The following is a 16,300-nucleotide window of genomic DNA, read 5'->3' as shown; positions in this document are numbered from 1 at the left end:
TTACCTATCTTTCCAGGCAGCAGCTCTTTCTCTTTAGACAGTGCTGCCTGTTGGGAAGTTCCTTTGCCTTTCTTCAGCCTAGGGAGGACCAGTTCATCCTGCCGCTTATCTGAGGGAACTCTGTAGCAAATCTAGCCTCCAGGTATGTCTGTCCAGTGTGGGAGCCCCAGTGTCCCGAGGAGGAGGGTCCAGAGCCCTCCAAGTGCCTACTCTTCCACGTCTGGCCCTCCTGCCCTCAGCTGGGAAGGCGATGAAGGTGAAGAAGCAGGGTGAGGTCAAAGATGGCAGATGTGGTCACAGAGAGGACAGAGCCCCACTCACAAAGTCGATCATAAGTTTTATTTTCTCTTCTGAGTGATTCCCAAACAGCCACTTGTGCCCAGAAAATCACTGATTCCATCCCCTCTATGATGGGGGAGGAGCTGAGGACCAGAGAGGGGAAGGGAGTGTCCTAAGATCACACAGTCAGTTTATGCCTGTGGCAGGAAAGGTCCTTAGACCTCATGAGCCCTAGAGCAGTGCTCCTTCCATGACCTCTGGATGTCCCATAATGGGCCAGTGAGGTAGCAGAGATGGCACTTAGCTCCCAGGCTGACATAGGATCTGTGGAAGTCCTAAAGCATCCTGCAAAGCCTCCTCCTGCAGCCCCCCAACCCAGACCCTCTTCAGTGCAATATTATTACCAGGCACTTGCACACTCCCAGGGACAAGGATCTCACCACTTCACAAGGCAGCTACTCCATCCTGAACGTATGGAAGGTGTGCATGTGGGGGTGGGAGTGGAGGGGAGGGGAGGTTGCCTCTCCTCCCCTGGAGAATGCACCTTACTCCCACTTACCCACTCAGGCTGGTGGTGGGGCAGAGGCAATCCCATATCCTGCTTTCCTTCCAGGGAACTTCCCTCCAGGGGCTCCCCCAGGGCCCCAGTGAGGGGGCGAGAAGTGCTTCTGAGAATTCATGGAATCCTCCTCCAGGCTGGGGCCTCCCTGGAGACAGAGCCTCCTGCCAGTGTGCTGGGAAGTCAGCTCAACTGTCTACATCGCTGCTGCAGAGGGTTTCAGGATGTGAGGATCCAGCTGGGTGCCCCTTACCACCAAGGGACCCCCGCTCAGAGGTCTCGTAGGGAAGCCTTGGCTGAGACTCTGCCTCGAACTTCTGTGTCCCTCATTGGCTTGGCTGCTGCCTCCAGGCAGCCCTCCTGGTAACCACACCCACAAAGTTCTCTCTGTTTCGCTTCTTGATTGTACCCTGGATGCTGCTTGAGTACGTTTGTCTGGGATGTTCTCAGCCATTTTCTTGAAGTGTCCCACCTGGTCCTCGCCTGAAATGGACACTCTGCTCTCGGCTCCCCAGCAGCTTTCAGTTGAGTCCCCTCCAGATCAGTAAAACAAGTGCAGATATCTCCAGCCAGAAGATCCTTAGGGAGGCCTGGTGCAATCTTTCCCTTCTGCCTGGAGGAAGCAGTCCAACTGCTGGAAGCTGCACTGGGACTGTGCTTACTGTCACTGGGCAGGATGGCGGGGAACACAGAGCCTGAAGGGCCGAGACATTTCTATCCAAACACCACAGTGTTCCAAGAACCAGAGGAGGAGTCTGACTTGGGAAGAGGGCACACGGCATATTGGAAACGGAGCTCCGGAGCCCCACAGCCCTTCTCACTGAGGACTGATGGTATTTCAGAATCAAGGAGACATTACCAGCAGAGGAAACCGAGACCCAGAGAGAGAACAGGTGGCCGGGTTCTGAGGCTGGTTTCTCTTCAGCTGCTTTCCTCAAGCCTTTCCTGGCAGCAGCTGGGTGCCGAGGGGTCTCATTGCTGGCTCTGAGCCCTTGGTGGTTCCCACCCACCCTCCTGAGCTCTGCCTCCCCCTTCTTGTCAACTTGGAGTAATGGGGGGTGGGTGAGGATGTCTGCAGGCCAGGACAGGGTGCCCTGGGTGGGAGGTGGGTCTCGAGGTACCACAGTCATGGGGTTTCTTGGATGCCCAGCCCCCAGCACCACCTCCCAGAAAGCTCACTGCTTGCTGGCAATCTTCTTCTTCCGAGCAGAGACCAGGTCGTAGAACGGGACACGGGTGATGCTGGCTCTGGAAGGAGAGTAGGTGAAAATGTTTCAGGGCTGAGCTGGCCATCAAAGCGGTCTTATCTCCCAGGGCTTGTAACAAGGGTGTGGGTCTCTCAGGGACGGGTCAGCCTGCCCCACTACAGGGGAAAGGCCAGACGACCCCAACCAGGAGCACGTCAGGGTGAGTCCAGCCTCGTTGGTCTAACCCAGAGTCCCATGAACAGGGCTGGAGAAAGTGAGACAGAGAGCCTGGGGAATTCTGTCCCCAAATGTCCCTGGACCCCTCTTTCAACTCCCATCAGACTCTCAGAAGGAGGTGGAAAGAGCGTGGGCAGAGTCAGCAGACCTGCTTGCTGGGCCTAGCTCTGTCCCTCACTGTCTGTGTGGCCCTGGGCTAGGGCCTTCCCTCTCTGGGCCTCAGTTTCCTCATCTGTAAAATGGAGGTGAGAATGGATTCAGCCTGGCAGCCTCATAGGGATGCTGCAAAGCCTGAGGGAAAAGACCCTGCAAGTCCCTGGGACATGACCCCAGTCCAGAGACTAGCCCTGTGTCCTCCTGTGGCCTACAGGGTGCGCCCTTGCCTGCGTCTCCCCACTGGATCAGTCAAGGTTGTGGTCCTGTCCCTCACTCAGCTCCCTTTTACTTGTCCTCATTGCCTGTCTTCGTAAAACCAGCCCCTACACCGTGCCTTTCTCACGGGGCTACACCCCTTCTTTATTTACCAGTCTGTGGCTCCCTAGGGCCCCCAGGAGAAACCCAAGCTTGTTGCCATGGCGACCAAGGCCTTGCCATCCTCTGCAGCTTCATCTCCTCCTGCTCAGCCCCCACAGTGCCCTGTCCCTACACAGCCAGACCCCTGCACTGCTTGGCATTGCCTGCCCCCACACTGCCCAGCAGCAGCTACCCAGGACTCTGAGGGGCTGCCACACAATGACTTGACCTCTCATCTTTGCCTGCATTGGTCCCTCCAGCTGGAAAACCCTTGCCTCCATCTCCACCAGGTCTTTCCAGGACTAACAAGGATGCCATTCCCGAGCACTTACCAAGTGCCAGGCGCTGGGCAGAGAGCTTTACAAGCCACATCTCGCCCGCTCCTCCCATCAGCCCCATGAAGTTGGTGCCTCACTCCCCTGTGTCCTGGGGCCTGGCATTGTGCCTGCACAGAGGAGGTGCTCACAGAACACAGGTGGGAGGGATTTGCATGCCAGAACCAGGAGGGAGATTTCAGAGTTAGCCCCCTTTGCAGACAAGGAAACAAGGCCCTGAGAGAAGCAGGGGCTTCTGGGAGGTGACAGGAAGCCCATCCCCAGTAGCTGGCTACTCCTTACCGGATGGCCTCGATCCATTGGTCCCGCTCCTCGGCGCTGGAGGCTGAGATCCGGTAAGACTCATGCTTGCCCTCCACCACCTTGCCATCACCATCTGTTTTGCAGGCTTTTATCTTCTGGCCCCGGCAGCTGGGGTTGTAGAGCTCCAGGCAGAACTGTGGGGAGGTGGCCAGGTGAGAGCAGGGCAGGGATGGGAGGGGAGGGGAGGGCAGCTGGGGTGGGCTCTCCAGGAGACTCAGGGAGGACTAGGGCAACAGGACTTGGGCAAGACCAGAGCTCAGACGAGCAGTGGCACCCACCTGCCCCAGGCCTGCTTCCTGTGAGAGGTGAAGGGGCAGGCAAAGAGCCCACGGCCCCAAGAGGGAGACTGAGGCAACCCTGAGCTCCCAGGAAGGTGTGCTGGGCATGCCTAGCCTCCTAGAGAGCCCGGCTGCCCTCTCCTCCCTCCCTGTTTCAGAAATTCTCCCAGCTGCTCCGGGCTCAGGCCCCACCCGACACCTACTGGCTTCTTGGGGTCATCCACCTTCTGCACTGAGAGGTTCTCAAGGGGTATGATTCCCCGCGGCTCCTTGTCCTGCAGGCGAACGGGGGAGAAGTTCAAAATCAGCAGAGAGAGCCTTCAGGCAGAAGATAGGGAGTGAACTTGGGCTCCTCAAACCCAAGAGGAGTGTACCCATCTTCCCAGACTCTGTCCAGCCCTGGCAGGGTAGGGGGAGCAGCACGGGAGGAGCCCTGGCTAGGAGTTAGGAGACCTGACTTTAAGCCCTGGCTCTGCCTTGGCCCTTGGCACAGTCCTTCCTCCTCTATGTAGCTCAATTTTCCCCATCTGTGAAATGGGGGTGGACTGTGTGATTTTAAAGAGGCCCCCAGATCTGTGAGTTGACCGCTTGGTGGGAGTCTGAAAGGGGGTGGGGGGCAGGGGCAGACTCACCGTGGTGAACTCAAAGTAATAGAGGCAGCTGTCGGTCAGTATGAACCAGCGCCGTTTCCACGTCTTCACACGGCCCCCTGCAAGGGGTCAGCGGTGGAGCCAGTCAGTCCCAGGCTACTAACACTTCCCTCCACGGAAGAGCAGGGAACTTGCATGCTTCCCCCTGGGCTCCCCCCTGAGGCCCCACACAGTTTCCCCCATATCTATCCCCTCCTCACTCAAAAACCTCAGGGACCCCCATCGTCCACCGGCTTCCCTGAGCTGCTTCACCCGACATTCGAGGCTCCCCCATGATCAGGCCCCAGGACAGGTGGCCGTTCCCTGAGTTTTTCTGCCGCTTTATCCCTTAGGAGGATCCCATGGCCTGCTCCCTGCCTGGCACTGGGCCAAGCGTTTCCTTTTTCATTTGCCAGGCAATGTTCATGAAGGTTAAAAAAATATTCGTTGTTAACCCCCATGACCCCCTAGGAGGAAGGGACCATTAGCAACCCCATTATATAGATGAGGGGACCAAGTCTCTGTTCAAGGTCCTGCAGTAGAGCTGAGATTTGAACCCCAGGGTCCTAGTTCCACAGCCAAACACTTGGCCATTTTGCTACGCGTTCAGCCCTCCCAGTGATTATGTATTCTGCCCATTTCACATCTCGGCTGGGACCTGTACACCCCCACATATGTTCGTGTGTGTGCGCGTGCTGAGGCTGAGCAACCCGACCCCAGCACATGGGTGGAAGGGCTGGTATCTGCAGCTTAGAGCCTCCCCGGGGCTGAGAACAGTCCGTTGGGCAAGAAGGCAGGCCTGGGAGGTGGGCATGGAGAGATGGAGGGCCTGCATGCACACCCCAGGCCAAGGCCCCGGCTCCAACACGAGGCGAGGCGCTGTCCTCACCTGCCTCTGAAGGCCACTGTGCCTGGTTGGGATGCCCCTGCTGGGTGGCATCCGGGAGTGTGAGTGGGGGAAGGAGCAAGTGGCTGGGCCCTGTGTTTCCCCTGCCAGACTCTGCAGCCGCAGCCCCCACGACCATGACACCCACCCACAGCTCCTCTCTGCAAATCCGAGGCCCTCCTGCCCACTAGTTGTGTTGAGGGAAAGCTCCCCTGAGCCACATCCTGTCACTCTCCCTCCCCCCATCCTTCAGGGACACCCCATCCTTTGCCCACTAAAATCTGCCACTTGCTGGCTGTGTGGCCTTGGGCAGGTGTCTCTCTTCTCTTCTGGGAAGAGAGACAGAACTGCAATTGAAGGGTTTGTGGATCTGTCAGTCTCTTATCCCCACTTCCTGCTCGTCCTTCCCCTCCGCCACTGCCCCCTTCATTTCCAGGACAGACAGATGGAGAGATGGGGTAGGAAGATTGCTGCACTGGGGGTCAGGACACCTGGGCTGTCCCGACTCCACCCTGAGCCTACATGTCGACTTGTGTGTGTGTGTGTGTGTGTGTGTGTGTGTGTGGTGCGTCCAAGTGTGCGGGCATGGTAGTGAGTGTGCACGAGTCTCTCAGCTGTGCGCCCATGTGCCTGAGTGTGCGTCTTACCCAGCTTGAGGAGCCAGCCCTCGCGGTCAGGATTGAAGAAGGTGTGAGTAAGGTCATTGCCGTCGTCCTCAGGAATGGAGAAGGGCTCACTCTTGATGGAGTCGAAGAGGTTCTGCCCCAAGAGAGAAGGAAGGGAAAGGCCTGGCTGTGACGTCCATCGCAGTCTGGGGCTTGGGCCTGGCCTGACCAGTGTGGCCTCGGAGAGGTCACAAGACCCCTGGGCAAAGTCTTCCCCCTCCTTCCCCCTCCGTTGGTCCCTGGCCTTCGTGGCGAAACCCTGCCTGGGTCTCCCAGGTCCACTGGTGCTCCTCTGCCCCTGCACTATGTCATGCCTTCCCCTGTGCTCTTGTGGGGCAGAGCCAGTGGGAGTTAGTACCTCAGAGAGATGGTGCCAGCTGCCCCACCCATGGCCCCCACTCTATCAATACTTCAACATCAGTTTGCCGGCTGGGGTTGACCTCCCTAGATGCGGGGAGCTCCTCTAGGGCAGGCCTGGGTGTCATAACCCCGAGGCTTCCCAGGGCCTGGGCTAAAGCAGGTTGGCAACTGTTTGCTGACCAAGGGAATAACGGTCCCTTCCCCACCCCCATCTGGAATTCCAGCCACTGGCATGGCAGGAGAAAAGCATAGGCTTTGGTGTCAGGCCATCATGGTCAAAATCTCAGCCCGGCCACTCAATGGCTGTGTCACCCTGGGCATGTCCCTCAACCTCTCTGAGTTGCTGTGTCCTCATCCAATAAATGGAGAGAACAAGGCTAACTGGCCTGGGTTCTGGGGGGAGTAAATGGACTACGCACGGGTCAGAGCCCCACCTCTCCAAGTCAAGGGAAGGTGATGAGGAGGGAGGAGTATAGCCCCCGCCTGCCCCCCGACTACCCAGCACTGCTCTTCTGGTTCAGATGAGTGAGTCAAAGACAGTTATCCCTGTGTCTGAAGGTGTTGGAGACAAGAACACTCGGCTGGAAACTGCCCACCCCACACATGTTCACCTGTGTGTGTGCGCATGTGTGTGTGTGTGTACATACGAACACACACGCATACTGCAGGGCACAGCAGCTGAGGTCAGGGCCTCCTTAGTCAACACCCATGGGGAAGGGGTCTCCTTGTCGCTTAGGTGCAGTAGCAAAACTTGCAGGTGTATCCTGGGACGGGGGGGACACAGAGGAGCTACTGGAAGTTGGGAATGGTTACTGAGTAGAGGCCTGGCCAAAGGAGGGACTCAGGGTAGAATGCTGACCTTGGCTGTCAAGGGCAAAGACCTGTTCTGGGTGGGTTCTGATTTTGGGCATGGGGAGTTCCAGAAAGCAGATTTCATGGAGGACTTTCTAGCAGTTAGACGTGCTAAAATATGGAAGGAGCAACCTTGGAGGGTAATAAGTGCCTTGTCACTGGAGGTATGCAAGCCAGACCTGAGACTTTCCTGTGGGTGAGTTGTGGATGTTGGCGATGGATCACCACTGTGTGTTTTGAACTCTCTGGGGCTCCGTGTTCCATGAAAACCATTCCAAATTGTCTATGTCTGCTTATTAAAATCAGACACAATACTAGGTCTCCATCCTTAAGATAATTAAATAATTTCCTTTTGTTGCATTTGTGTGTGCTGCTGTTCAGAAGGTTTCTTCAAAATTTTAATTGAAAAATTTCACAAGTACTGTTTGATTCCCCAAAAGTTTTAGAAATAGCATGCTGGTTTTGAAAGGTCTTTTCTGACCTGAGAGCTAGGGCACGGGAGGATGGGGAGGTGGGGGGGGGGGTGTTGCGGGAACGGAGGGCGGAAGCAGGTTTTCCTGGTCTTGACAGAGGTGTTTCCGAACATGGACTCCAGAGTCCCTGGGCTCAGCCTGGCTGTGGTGGGTGGGTGTAGGGAAGAGCAGGAACCTCTTGCTGTTTTTGGAGCCCCTGCACCCCCCAGAGCAGCCAGGAAGCCCCTCCCGCCCAGGTCCAGCCTGGCCCTGGGAATTCCCAAGTGGCACAGGCTGGTTAAACAAAGGCCTGCAGCAGGAAGGCCTTGTCAGCAAAGCTGTCAGCACAGACAAATATTTGGAAGGCCCAAGGAAGCAGGCGGGAGAGCAGCCGGCAGCCTCTACAGCACCCACAGGAGGCCCGGCAGCTTCTGCGTGCGCCATATCAGCCTACACATTCTGCCCCCACAAAGAAAACAGCTCAGCTCACCCACATTTCCTGTACTTTGTAAACAACGCCCCTGCTCTGTAAGAAAACACCCCTGCACTCGCCACCACCAAACCACTGGGCCAGGCTGTCTTCTCTCGTGTGGGTAGATGTGATCAGACAGACAACGGCCACTTTCTGGTGGTTCTGCTGGCCTTGCATCTGTCCCTGCCCACCTTTTCAGTTTTCCTCTGGGGAATCACCCCCCCACACACACACACAACACACACACTCTCTGTCCAGGTTGCTCAGGGGGCTTGACACCCACTGCCCCCCACCCACAGGCTCCAGGGTGGGGTGTGAATGACTCTCATCTAACTAATCAGAGCATTTCATCCTGCCGCCCACAGTGACTGGTTCAGGGAGGGACATGTCACCCAAGCCATCCAATAAGCCTTAATTCTGGGACTTTAGTTTAAAGTTTAAACTGCTAAGCAAGAGGGAAGCCTGGAGCTGCCTGGGCCATCTCTGCCACAACTTGGGGAGAGCCTGTTGGAGAGGGAAGCTGAGATGGAGGCCTGGGTTGCTGAGGGCTGAGAGACCAGACTGAGTCCTGACCTCCCCGAGCCCTGGATCTAGCCAAGCCTGAAGCCAACTGATCTGAAGGCAAATCGATCCCTGATCTTTTCTGTTCCATGAGCTGAGATTCCTCTCGCCAGGGAGAAACTGTCAGCAGGGACACACAGCAAAGTCCTCTGTGTCTAAAATTGTGCCTCTGGTCTCTGAAGAGGGAAGGGCGCTGGAGTCAAGACAGACATGGGTTCGAATCTGAACTCCTCACAAACTATGAGGCCCCCTGACCAGCGACCCCTCTTGGAGCTCGGTTTCCTTCACTGTAAACTAGGGATGGTACCTGCAGCCTAAAGTTTTGGGGAGGACTTCATGGGTACATGAAGAACCTTGACTGAGCTCAGATATGGTCAGTTCTGATGGAGTCACCTGGACAAGGACCCAGGAAGTCCAGGACTGCCAATAGCAGAAGATACCCTGAACTGGAAGACCGTTGTCTTGCCCGGGCCTCAGTTTCTCCACCTGTAACCTCAGAGCCCTCCTTCTTCCCCTCCTCCACCCTAGCTCCCTCTCAAAGTGAGTGACTCCTCTCAGTATTTCTCTGGTGCCTGCCAAGTGCCAGAACTTGAAGTGCATTATCTCTGCTTCTCAGAAGAACATCATGAAGTCAGTGTCATCAGCCCACTTTGCGGATGAAGAAACTGAGGCTCACACTCAGGATCACACAACCATCAGGGCAGAGCTGGGATTTGATCTCTTGTCCTCTGAGTCCACACCCCTTACCTTTGCCCTGCGTCTCTTAGGCACTCTGTCCCGTCCCCATCACGATGGCCAGAGCAAGACCTGCTCAATCCACCTGTCCCTCATTCCCACCACGCCCCTCTCCAAAGCCTTTCCAGATGCGCACTCTCATGGTCTGTGAGACCTTGGGGTGACCTCTCTTTACGTAATGTATCTGCGTCAGTTTAATTTCATAAATCAGGCCACTTGAAAGCATTACGTGTCCTGGGCAGGGCCCAAGCTGCAGTAGCTTCATGGAGAATCCTTTTGCAAAGTGGCAAACTTTGAATATCTGAAGGTGCCTAAAACCACGTCCTTGCTTTACATATGGGGAAAATGAGGCCCAGAGAGAAGGTGAGACGATGTCCCCCACCCCCACCATACTCTTCCTTAATCCACAGCAGCTATTTGCAAAAGCCTTGAGCAGCAAGGAACAGGCCTGTGTGGTTCCTTTTGGGCCCTGGGAAGCTTCTGGATTAATTAGCCCCCTCCAACTACATACACTAGGCACTTTGCTAAAGACCTTACCTTTCTACACTAATCCTGTGAGCTGGGAGCTCAGAAGGTCAAGCCACTTACCTGATGCCACACAACCATAAAGTGGGGGAGCCAGGACTTGGATGTGCCTGTGAGACCAGCGCTCTGTTCTTTTCCCCACTAGGTCCCTGCCTCTCTTGGAAGCCAAGGAGGATAATAAACCCTTCCCAGCCCTCCCAGGCAGAGCTGGAAGCTAAATTGAGATAATAGACCTGAAAGCCCTTTGAGGAGAAAGTCACAAGCTCTATACAAATGCAGCCTATTGTTGTCAACAAAAGGCTTAAATTGGGAAAAATATCCAAGGAGGGAGATGTTGGAGGCTCTTTGGAGGCTGAAGCAATAATGTGGCACCTGGGAGATCTGGCAGGACTGGTGCTGGCTTATCATTAACTCATTAACTGCCAGACAAGGTGAGCCCAGCTTCCTGCCAAGAGTACCACAATGATATGAGTCACCAATTCTCAAGTGCTTTTTGTGTTTCAGCCATTTTACTAGGTGCCGGGGTTTTAAAATGATCATTAATTATTTAATAGTGACATAAGCCGCCATTTAGAGCCTGTGCTATGTACCTGGCATGGGCTATGACCTTTACATTAAAAGAAATTACTACTCGTAGCAGCTCTATGACACAGGCATTAGCCCCATTCTCTTGGTTGAGGGAATGGTGGCTTCGAGAGGGTGAGTCATTACCCAAGGTCACCCAGAGGGCAAATGGGGGTGGGGGTGCAGAGATTTCACCTGACCTCCCCACCACGATCAATTTTCTCTTCTGGGGACAAAGGAGGGTGGTGGCAAAGGGCGCCCTTCTCAAACAAGGAGGGGACACAAGAATCATTCCAGACCCAGGGTCCCCCCAGACTTCTGTAACAGGAGGTACACAGGGTGCTAAGCTGGGATAGTGGGGTTCACACTCTCTCCTTCCTGCGGGGCTCTGACCTGGCGAGGACTGAAGCTCTATGGAGTTCTGGGGCATCGCTAATCCTAGAAATGAACTGTCGATTCGTTTTTGCTGAGCCAGGCTCTGAATCTCACTCCTGTGTTTACAGAACTTCTCCTGACTCCCTGTTGCCCACAGGAAACAGACAAACTCCTGAGGCTGTCATTCGAAGCCCTGGACACTCTGGCCCCACCTTTCCACCCATCAGTGTCCATACGCAACTACACTCCAGCCAGGCACACTGGATGCCCTGCCCTTTCCCAGTCATGCCAGGCCTGGGTTCTGGCCAATTCTTCTTTCTGGAATGTCCTTTCCCTGCTTCTCCTCTGGGGAAACTCCCATTCAACCGTCAAGGCCCAGTTCAAAAGTGACCTCCTCTGTGGAGTCTTCTAAGCTGGCACCTTTCCCCTGTCCCCAAGATAGTGACAGTATTGTCCCCTGTGTCTCCATAGCTGTGTTCCCATAGTTAGCATAGCATGAATCACCCAGGGTTGTCATTCACTTGTGTATCATTCCACCAGACCCTGAACTTGGCCTGGGTAGGGTGATTCATCCCTGTCTGCCCCATGCCAGGCAGAGTGCCTGGTGCCGTGTGGCAGGGGTGGGGGCTGTTAGATGAGGAGACGGGAGGCCTGGGTTTTGCTCAGCGCTCAAGCTGCCATGCAACCTGCTGGAAGACCTCAGTTCCTTCTTTGTGAAGGAGGGAGGGGTTTGGGCACAGTGTGTGAGGGTTTTTAGCTCTGACGCATTGAGAATCTAAGAATCTGGGATTCTAAGAAATAGTTTTGGGCTGCACCCTTTCTGGAAGGTGTGAATGAAGGGTGCCCAGTTTCCCATAGCTTCAAATCTGGCGGGACCTCCTGGGTGGTCTATCTCTGGCCATCATTCTGAAGATGGGGGCCACTTAGGAAGAGCCATCTCAGGACCAACTTCTTTTGTGGTCGTCCATCTCACGACAGTCACCAACATGGATGGTCTATGTCAGAGGAGCCCAGCCCCCCCTTGGGCTGTCAATCTAAGAAGGCCCCGCCCATATGCTGTAGGACTGGGCTGGGTCTGGCTGCGCCTCTCTTACCCTCAGCTGCTCCTCTGGCAGGTCACTACCATCATTGATGCCGCGGTTCATGGACACAAAGCGCTCGAAGGGGGGCTTGTCCCGGACGTTGGGGTTGTGGAGGCTGGTGTTGAGCATGATGATGGAGAAGGACAAGACGTAGCAGGTGTCTGTGGGTTGGGACAGCAGGTCAGAGTCCTGGCCCTGGTGGTTCTCCCCTCCTCTGTCCTGGCCCCTTCTAGGGATTGAAGGTCAGCCATTCAAGGCCCAAAGGTCCACCGTGTCCTCCCGTCTTGGCATTTGAAGCCCGGCTTCACCTCCCACTCTCACTGGACTCCTCCCAAGAAAATCCCGCCGTCCTGTTCCAAGCCCCTCTGTGCCTTCCCACCCTGCACTTGTGCTCTTGCGGCCCCCGCCAGGCATGCTTCCTCTTCCCTTTTCTACTCATTCACACCCTCTTTTAGCTCCAGCGGTTAGCTCTCCTCCCCGCGGAGCCCTTTCAGCCCCTCTGCCCACTCTGTCCTCTGCCTCCTTGGATCTCGGAGAGCACTTATTGTTGGCACCACTGTTCAGGGCTTAGTCACGTGCTGCTTGGTAATCTGGCTGACATTGTGGGGCTTCTGGAGCCAGAGTGACTGTCCCGTGATTCAGGTGCAAGGCAGGGAGCCTGGGCGGCGCCTTTGGGAGGGAGGAGACTATTACGCTGTGGTGTATGTCCAGAACCAGGGAAGTCCAGCTAATGTCCCCAACTCTCTGATTGACCTTGGGAAAGTCCCTGACCTCGCTGAGCCTCAGCTTCCCCATCTGTGACGTTCGGAGCTTTAACTTTGAAGTAGCTTTATGTTCTAAACCATCAGTGATGCTACCTCTGATAACAGTGGCACCTAACATTGTTGTTGTTTGCCCTGTGCTAAGTTCTTCCCATCTCCATGACAACCCAGTGAGGAAGGTACTGTTACCACCCCTGTTTTACAGATGAGGAAACTGCAGCACAAGGACATTAAGTAATATGCCCAAGGTTACAGAATTAAAAAGTAGTTGGACTGTGATTCAAATCTGGTGCTTTAAAATTCCTTCCTTTCTACACATATTTGAGTACCTACTAAGTGCTGGGGGCTGGGGATTCACTGGTGAATAATTCTGATATTGTTATGCCCTTGTGGGACAGTTAGACTGGTGGAGCTGGCAGATAATAAAACAAGCAACCACTGAAATCGTATATACCTACAAGCCAGGGCAGATGATCTGTAGGACACACAGCCAGGAAGTATTGTGTCTGTGGACAAGTTCTTCACCTCTCTGAATCTGTATTCTATGCAGGGATGAGAATACTGAGAATACTAGAGACCTCGCAGTGTGGCTGTGAGGATTAAATGACTTTGCATGAGTAAAGCACTTAGCACAGGGGAGTACTCAGTAAATAAAATTGGTTGTTGTTGCTATGGTAACTTCAGATCCAGAGAAGAGGCCAGGACAAATCTGCTATGAAGGCTTCTTATCTACCCTGTACGGGAGAGTATGGAGGACTGACATTTGTTGATATCCTTCTATGCTCCTTTGCTCCCTGTATCCTGCCCAGGCTGTTTCGTGCTTCAGGATCTTTGCTTGAACTAGAACTCTTGCCCCAAAGGCCTTTTTACCTCTTGGCCTCCTGGAGAACTCCTATTGATTCTTCAGAACCCCACTCAGACCCCACTGCCTCTGGGAAGCCATCCCGGACATGCTGACTCCCTCATCCTTGCCCTCAGACAGGTGTGTTGTTGCCCTAACCCCCTGTTCCATTATTTCCTGCCTTCTCTTCCAAGGATCATGCCCTAAGCATCTTTGCCCAACAAACAAACACCCAGCAGAGGGCCTGGCACAGAATTGACGCTCAGTGAGGGCTCGTGAAATGATCTGGGCTCCCAGGGTCTGCTTGAAGGCAGGCAGAGGGGGCGTGGTGGCCATGGTGCTTTGGGAAGCAGACCTGTGGCTGGCAATGTGGAAGGGGTTCCGGAGCCCCGGGTCCCACCCCATACTGGCACCTGTGGACTGGAAGACGCCTGGGTTGCAGAGGCAGTATCGAGTGGCAAAGGTCTCCATCATCCGGTCGATCTTCTGGGCTTCGCCGGGCAGCCGGAAACTCCACAGGAACTGCCTGGGGGAGGAGCAGGGCCATGGGCAGCGAGGTTGGTGGGGACGCTCAGGGGGACCCTGGACAAGATGCTCTGCTTCTACACTCTTGGTTTCTTTAGCCTGGAAATGGGTGAGTCTGCACCTGCCATCTAGGTTCATGGCGGGGAGTAAGGGATTTGTCCTGACGAACATGCAGAAGGTTTCCAAGAAATGGTCCCCTTTTTTTCCAGAATATGGGAGTGAGAGTGCGCTCCCCTCTACCCATCTGAGTCCTAGCACCTTTTGTGGCCCAGTGCCTCAGCCCATGATGGAGCTTCTGCCTGCGCCAGTTTCTGCAGCTCCCCCTGCCTGGCCATCGGTCCAATGGCCTGACTATGGGACCCGGGCAGAGTGCCTTCTCCTGGATGGGACTCCTTTCTTGGAACCTAAACTTCCAGCTCTGGAAGTTGATGATTTCCACAGCTTTAAATTCCACCCCCTGAGAGCGAGGGCTGTGCTTATTCCTCTCACATCTCCTGCTGGGCCTCTCATAGGCCTGGGAACCCAGGAACTGCTCTGTAAAAGGCTTGTTGAATAAATGAATGAATGAATGAATGAATGAATGAATATTGAGGACTACCCCTCTCCCTCAAAAAGCATGGTAGTTGGAAGGAAGGCCACATTGCCTGGATGGTGGTGGCTTCTTCCTTTTCTGCCTTGAAAACTCCTATTCACCCTTCAAAGCCCAGCTCAAATGCACCCTCTTGGGAGCCACTTTTCCAGGCATTAAGCAGCAGCAAGACTCCTAAACACTTACTATGGGCCAAGTCTAAGCATTTTCTTGTTTAGTCCTCACAACTGTATGAGGTTGGTACTACTATCCCCATTTTACAGATGGAGAAACTGTGGCACAAAGAGGTTTTTGCAACTTGCCCAAGGTCACACAGGGGGCGAATGGCAGAGCTGGGATATGAACTGGGCAGCCTGGCTGCAAAGCGTGTGCTCCTAACTGATATACTGTCATGCTTCTTGTAGTGATAAAAATCAGAGTAGGAACGATACTCTCTTAATTAGAAAATAGTAAGTAATAATAATGCAATACATACCAAGCTGTATTAATAAAATTAAACCAGCACTATTCCGAAAAGTAGTGGGAACGGCAGTAATAGTAGTCATAATAATTACAAAGATTAAATATTGTTATAACAATGCTGTAATGAAATAATACCAGTGATATTAGCAGCAGTAATGAGACGTGCTGTTCCAGGCCGTCCACGGCTATCATCTCAGCCAACCTCTGCTGTATGAGGCAGGTACTGTCATTCATTCGTTTTTATTCCTCATTCATTCATTTTTGCTCCTGGCTCTTTGTGCTATTAGCCATGTGGCTCGTGATTCCCCGACCCCCAAGCTCCTCCCTTCTGTGCCACCCTCCAGGGCCGGGCCCTGTCCCCTGGACCACTCACCTGAGGGCCTGGACAAGGTTGAGATTGGCGAACTCATGGCAGTCCACAAAAGCCTGGAGGACCTGCAGGTTGAGGGGGTCCCTGCGGAGGGGGCAGAAGGGAGGCTGGGATGCACTGGGGAACTTTTTGGTACTCACCTCCCAGAGGGGGTTGACGTGGGGCAGGGAGAGGAGGGGAAAGATGGCCTCCTCTGGATCCAGCCACTGTTTGGTCTGCTCACATCAGTCTGACTCCACATTGCCCCCTCACCCACGTCCTCCCACGTCCGAGCAGGCCCCTGCCACTCCCCCAGCTCACCAGCACTGCTCTCACCCGGGAGGGGAATCTGGCTTTGGAGTGGCTTGTCCTGAGTCGAAGCCTTCCTTTGTCACTGCCTGCTTGGGTGACCCCACTCAAGCCTCTGGACTTTCCCAAACCAGTGTCCTCATCTAAAATGGAGACAACTACGCCTCACTCCATTTCCTCTCTCTTCCCAGCTCTTCAGTCAGGAATTGCTGCCCTTCTTGTCACCTGTGTCCCCTGCTTGCTCAAGAGAAGGCATGTATCCTCTGGGGAGCCTAGGAGAAGGGTTGCTGGCTCGCTGGTTCAGTTTCACTCTGTCCCTTACAGGCCACCCCCCCTCAACCCAGCAGCCAGAGGAGTCCGCTCAGACCATCCTCTGCCCAGACCCCTCCCATAGACCCCCACTTTGTCACCTACTACTTCCTCCCTCCTTCCCTCACTCTCTTCCAGTCTCACCAGCCTGCTGTTCCGCCAGCGTTCTACTGCCCTGAGTCCTTTGCACATACTGTTCCCTCTGCTTGGAATGCGCTTCCCCTAGATGCCTACACTGCTCTCCTCCTTTAAGTTCAGTCAGACATCACCTCTCTGTGAGACCATTCCCACGCACACTGAAATCAC

At 54.6% G+C, this 16,300-nt stretch overlaps 1 protein-coding gene across 1 annotated transcript in view; it reads right to left on the bottom strand.

Annotated features, from left to right (window-relative positions):
* Window positions 1-320: 320 nt before the first annotated feature.
* Window positions 321-16,300, bottom strand: part of CYTH4 (cytohesin 4) — a 29,240-nt gene continuing 13,260 nt past the window's right edge. The window contains exons 6-13 of the mRNA XM_019753012.2: window positions 15,401-15,481; window positions 13,865-13,977; window positions 11,862-12,010; window positions 5,854-5,965; window positions 4,324-4,400; window positions 3,895-3,966; window positions 3,393-3,547; window positions 321-2,086 (exon numbers count right to left, since the gene is read on the bottom strand). Coding sequence (XP_019608571.1) covers window positions 2,014-2,086; window positions 3,393-3,547; window positions 3,895-3,966; window positions 4,324-4,400; window positions 5,854-5,965; window positions 11,862-12,010; window positions 13,865-13,977; window positions 15,401-15,481 — 832 coding nt within the window. The 3' untranslated portion in view covers window positions 321-2,013. The remainder of the gene's footprint in view (window positions 2,087-3,392; window positions 3,548-3,894; window positions 3,967-4,323; window positions 4,401-5,853; window positions 5,966-11,861; window positions 12,011-13,864; window positions 13,978-15,400; window positions 15,482-16,300) is intronic.

This window comes from Rhinolophus sinicus, linkage group LG02 (assembly GCF_036562045.2).
Source record: "Rhinolophus sinicus isolate RSC01 linkage group LG02, ASM3656204v1, whole genome shotgun sequence".
NCBI lineage: Eukaryota > Metazoa > Chordata > Mammalia > Chiroptera > Rhinolophidae > Rhinolophus > Rhinolophus sinicus.
Note: the sequence above shows the minus strand (reverse complement) of the source record. Positions and strands in the feature narration are given on the sequence as shown.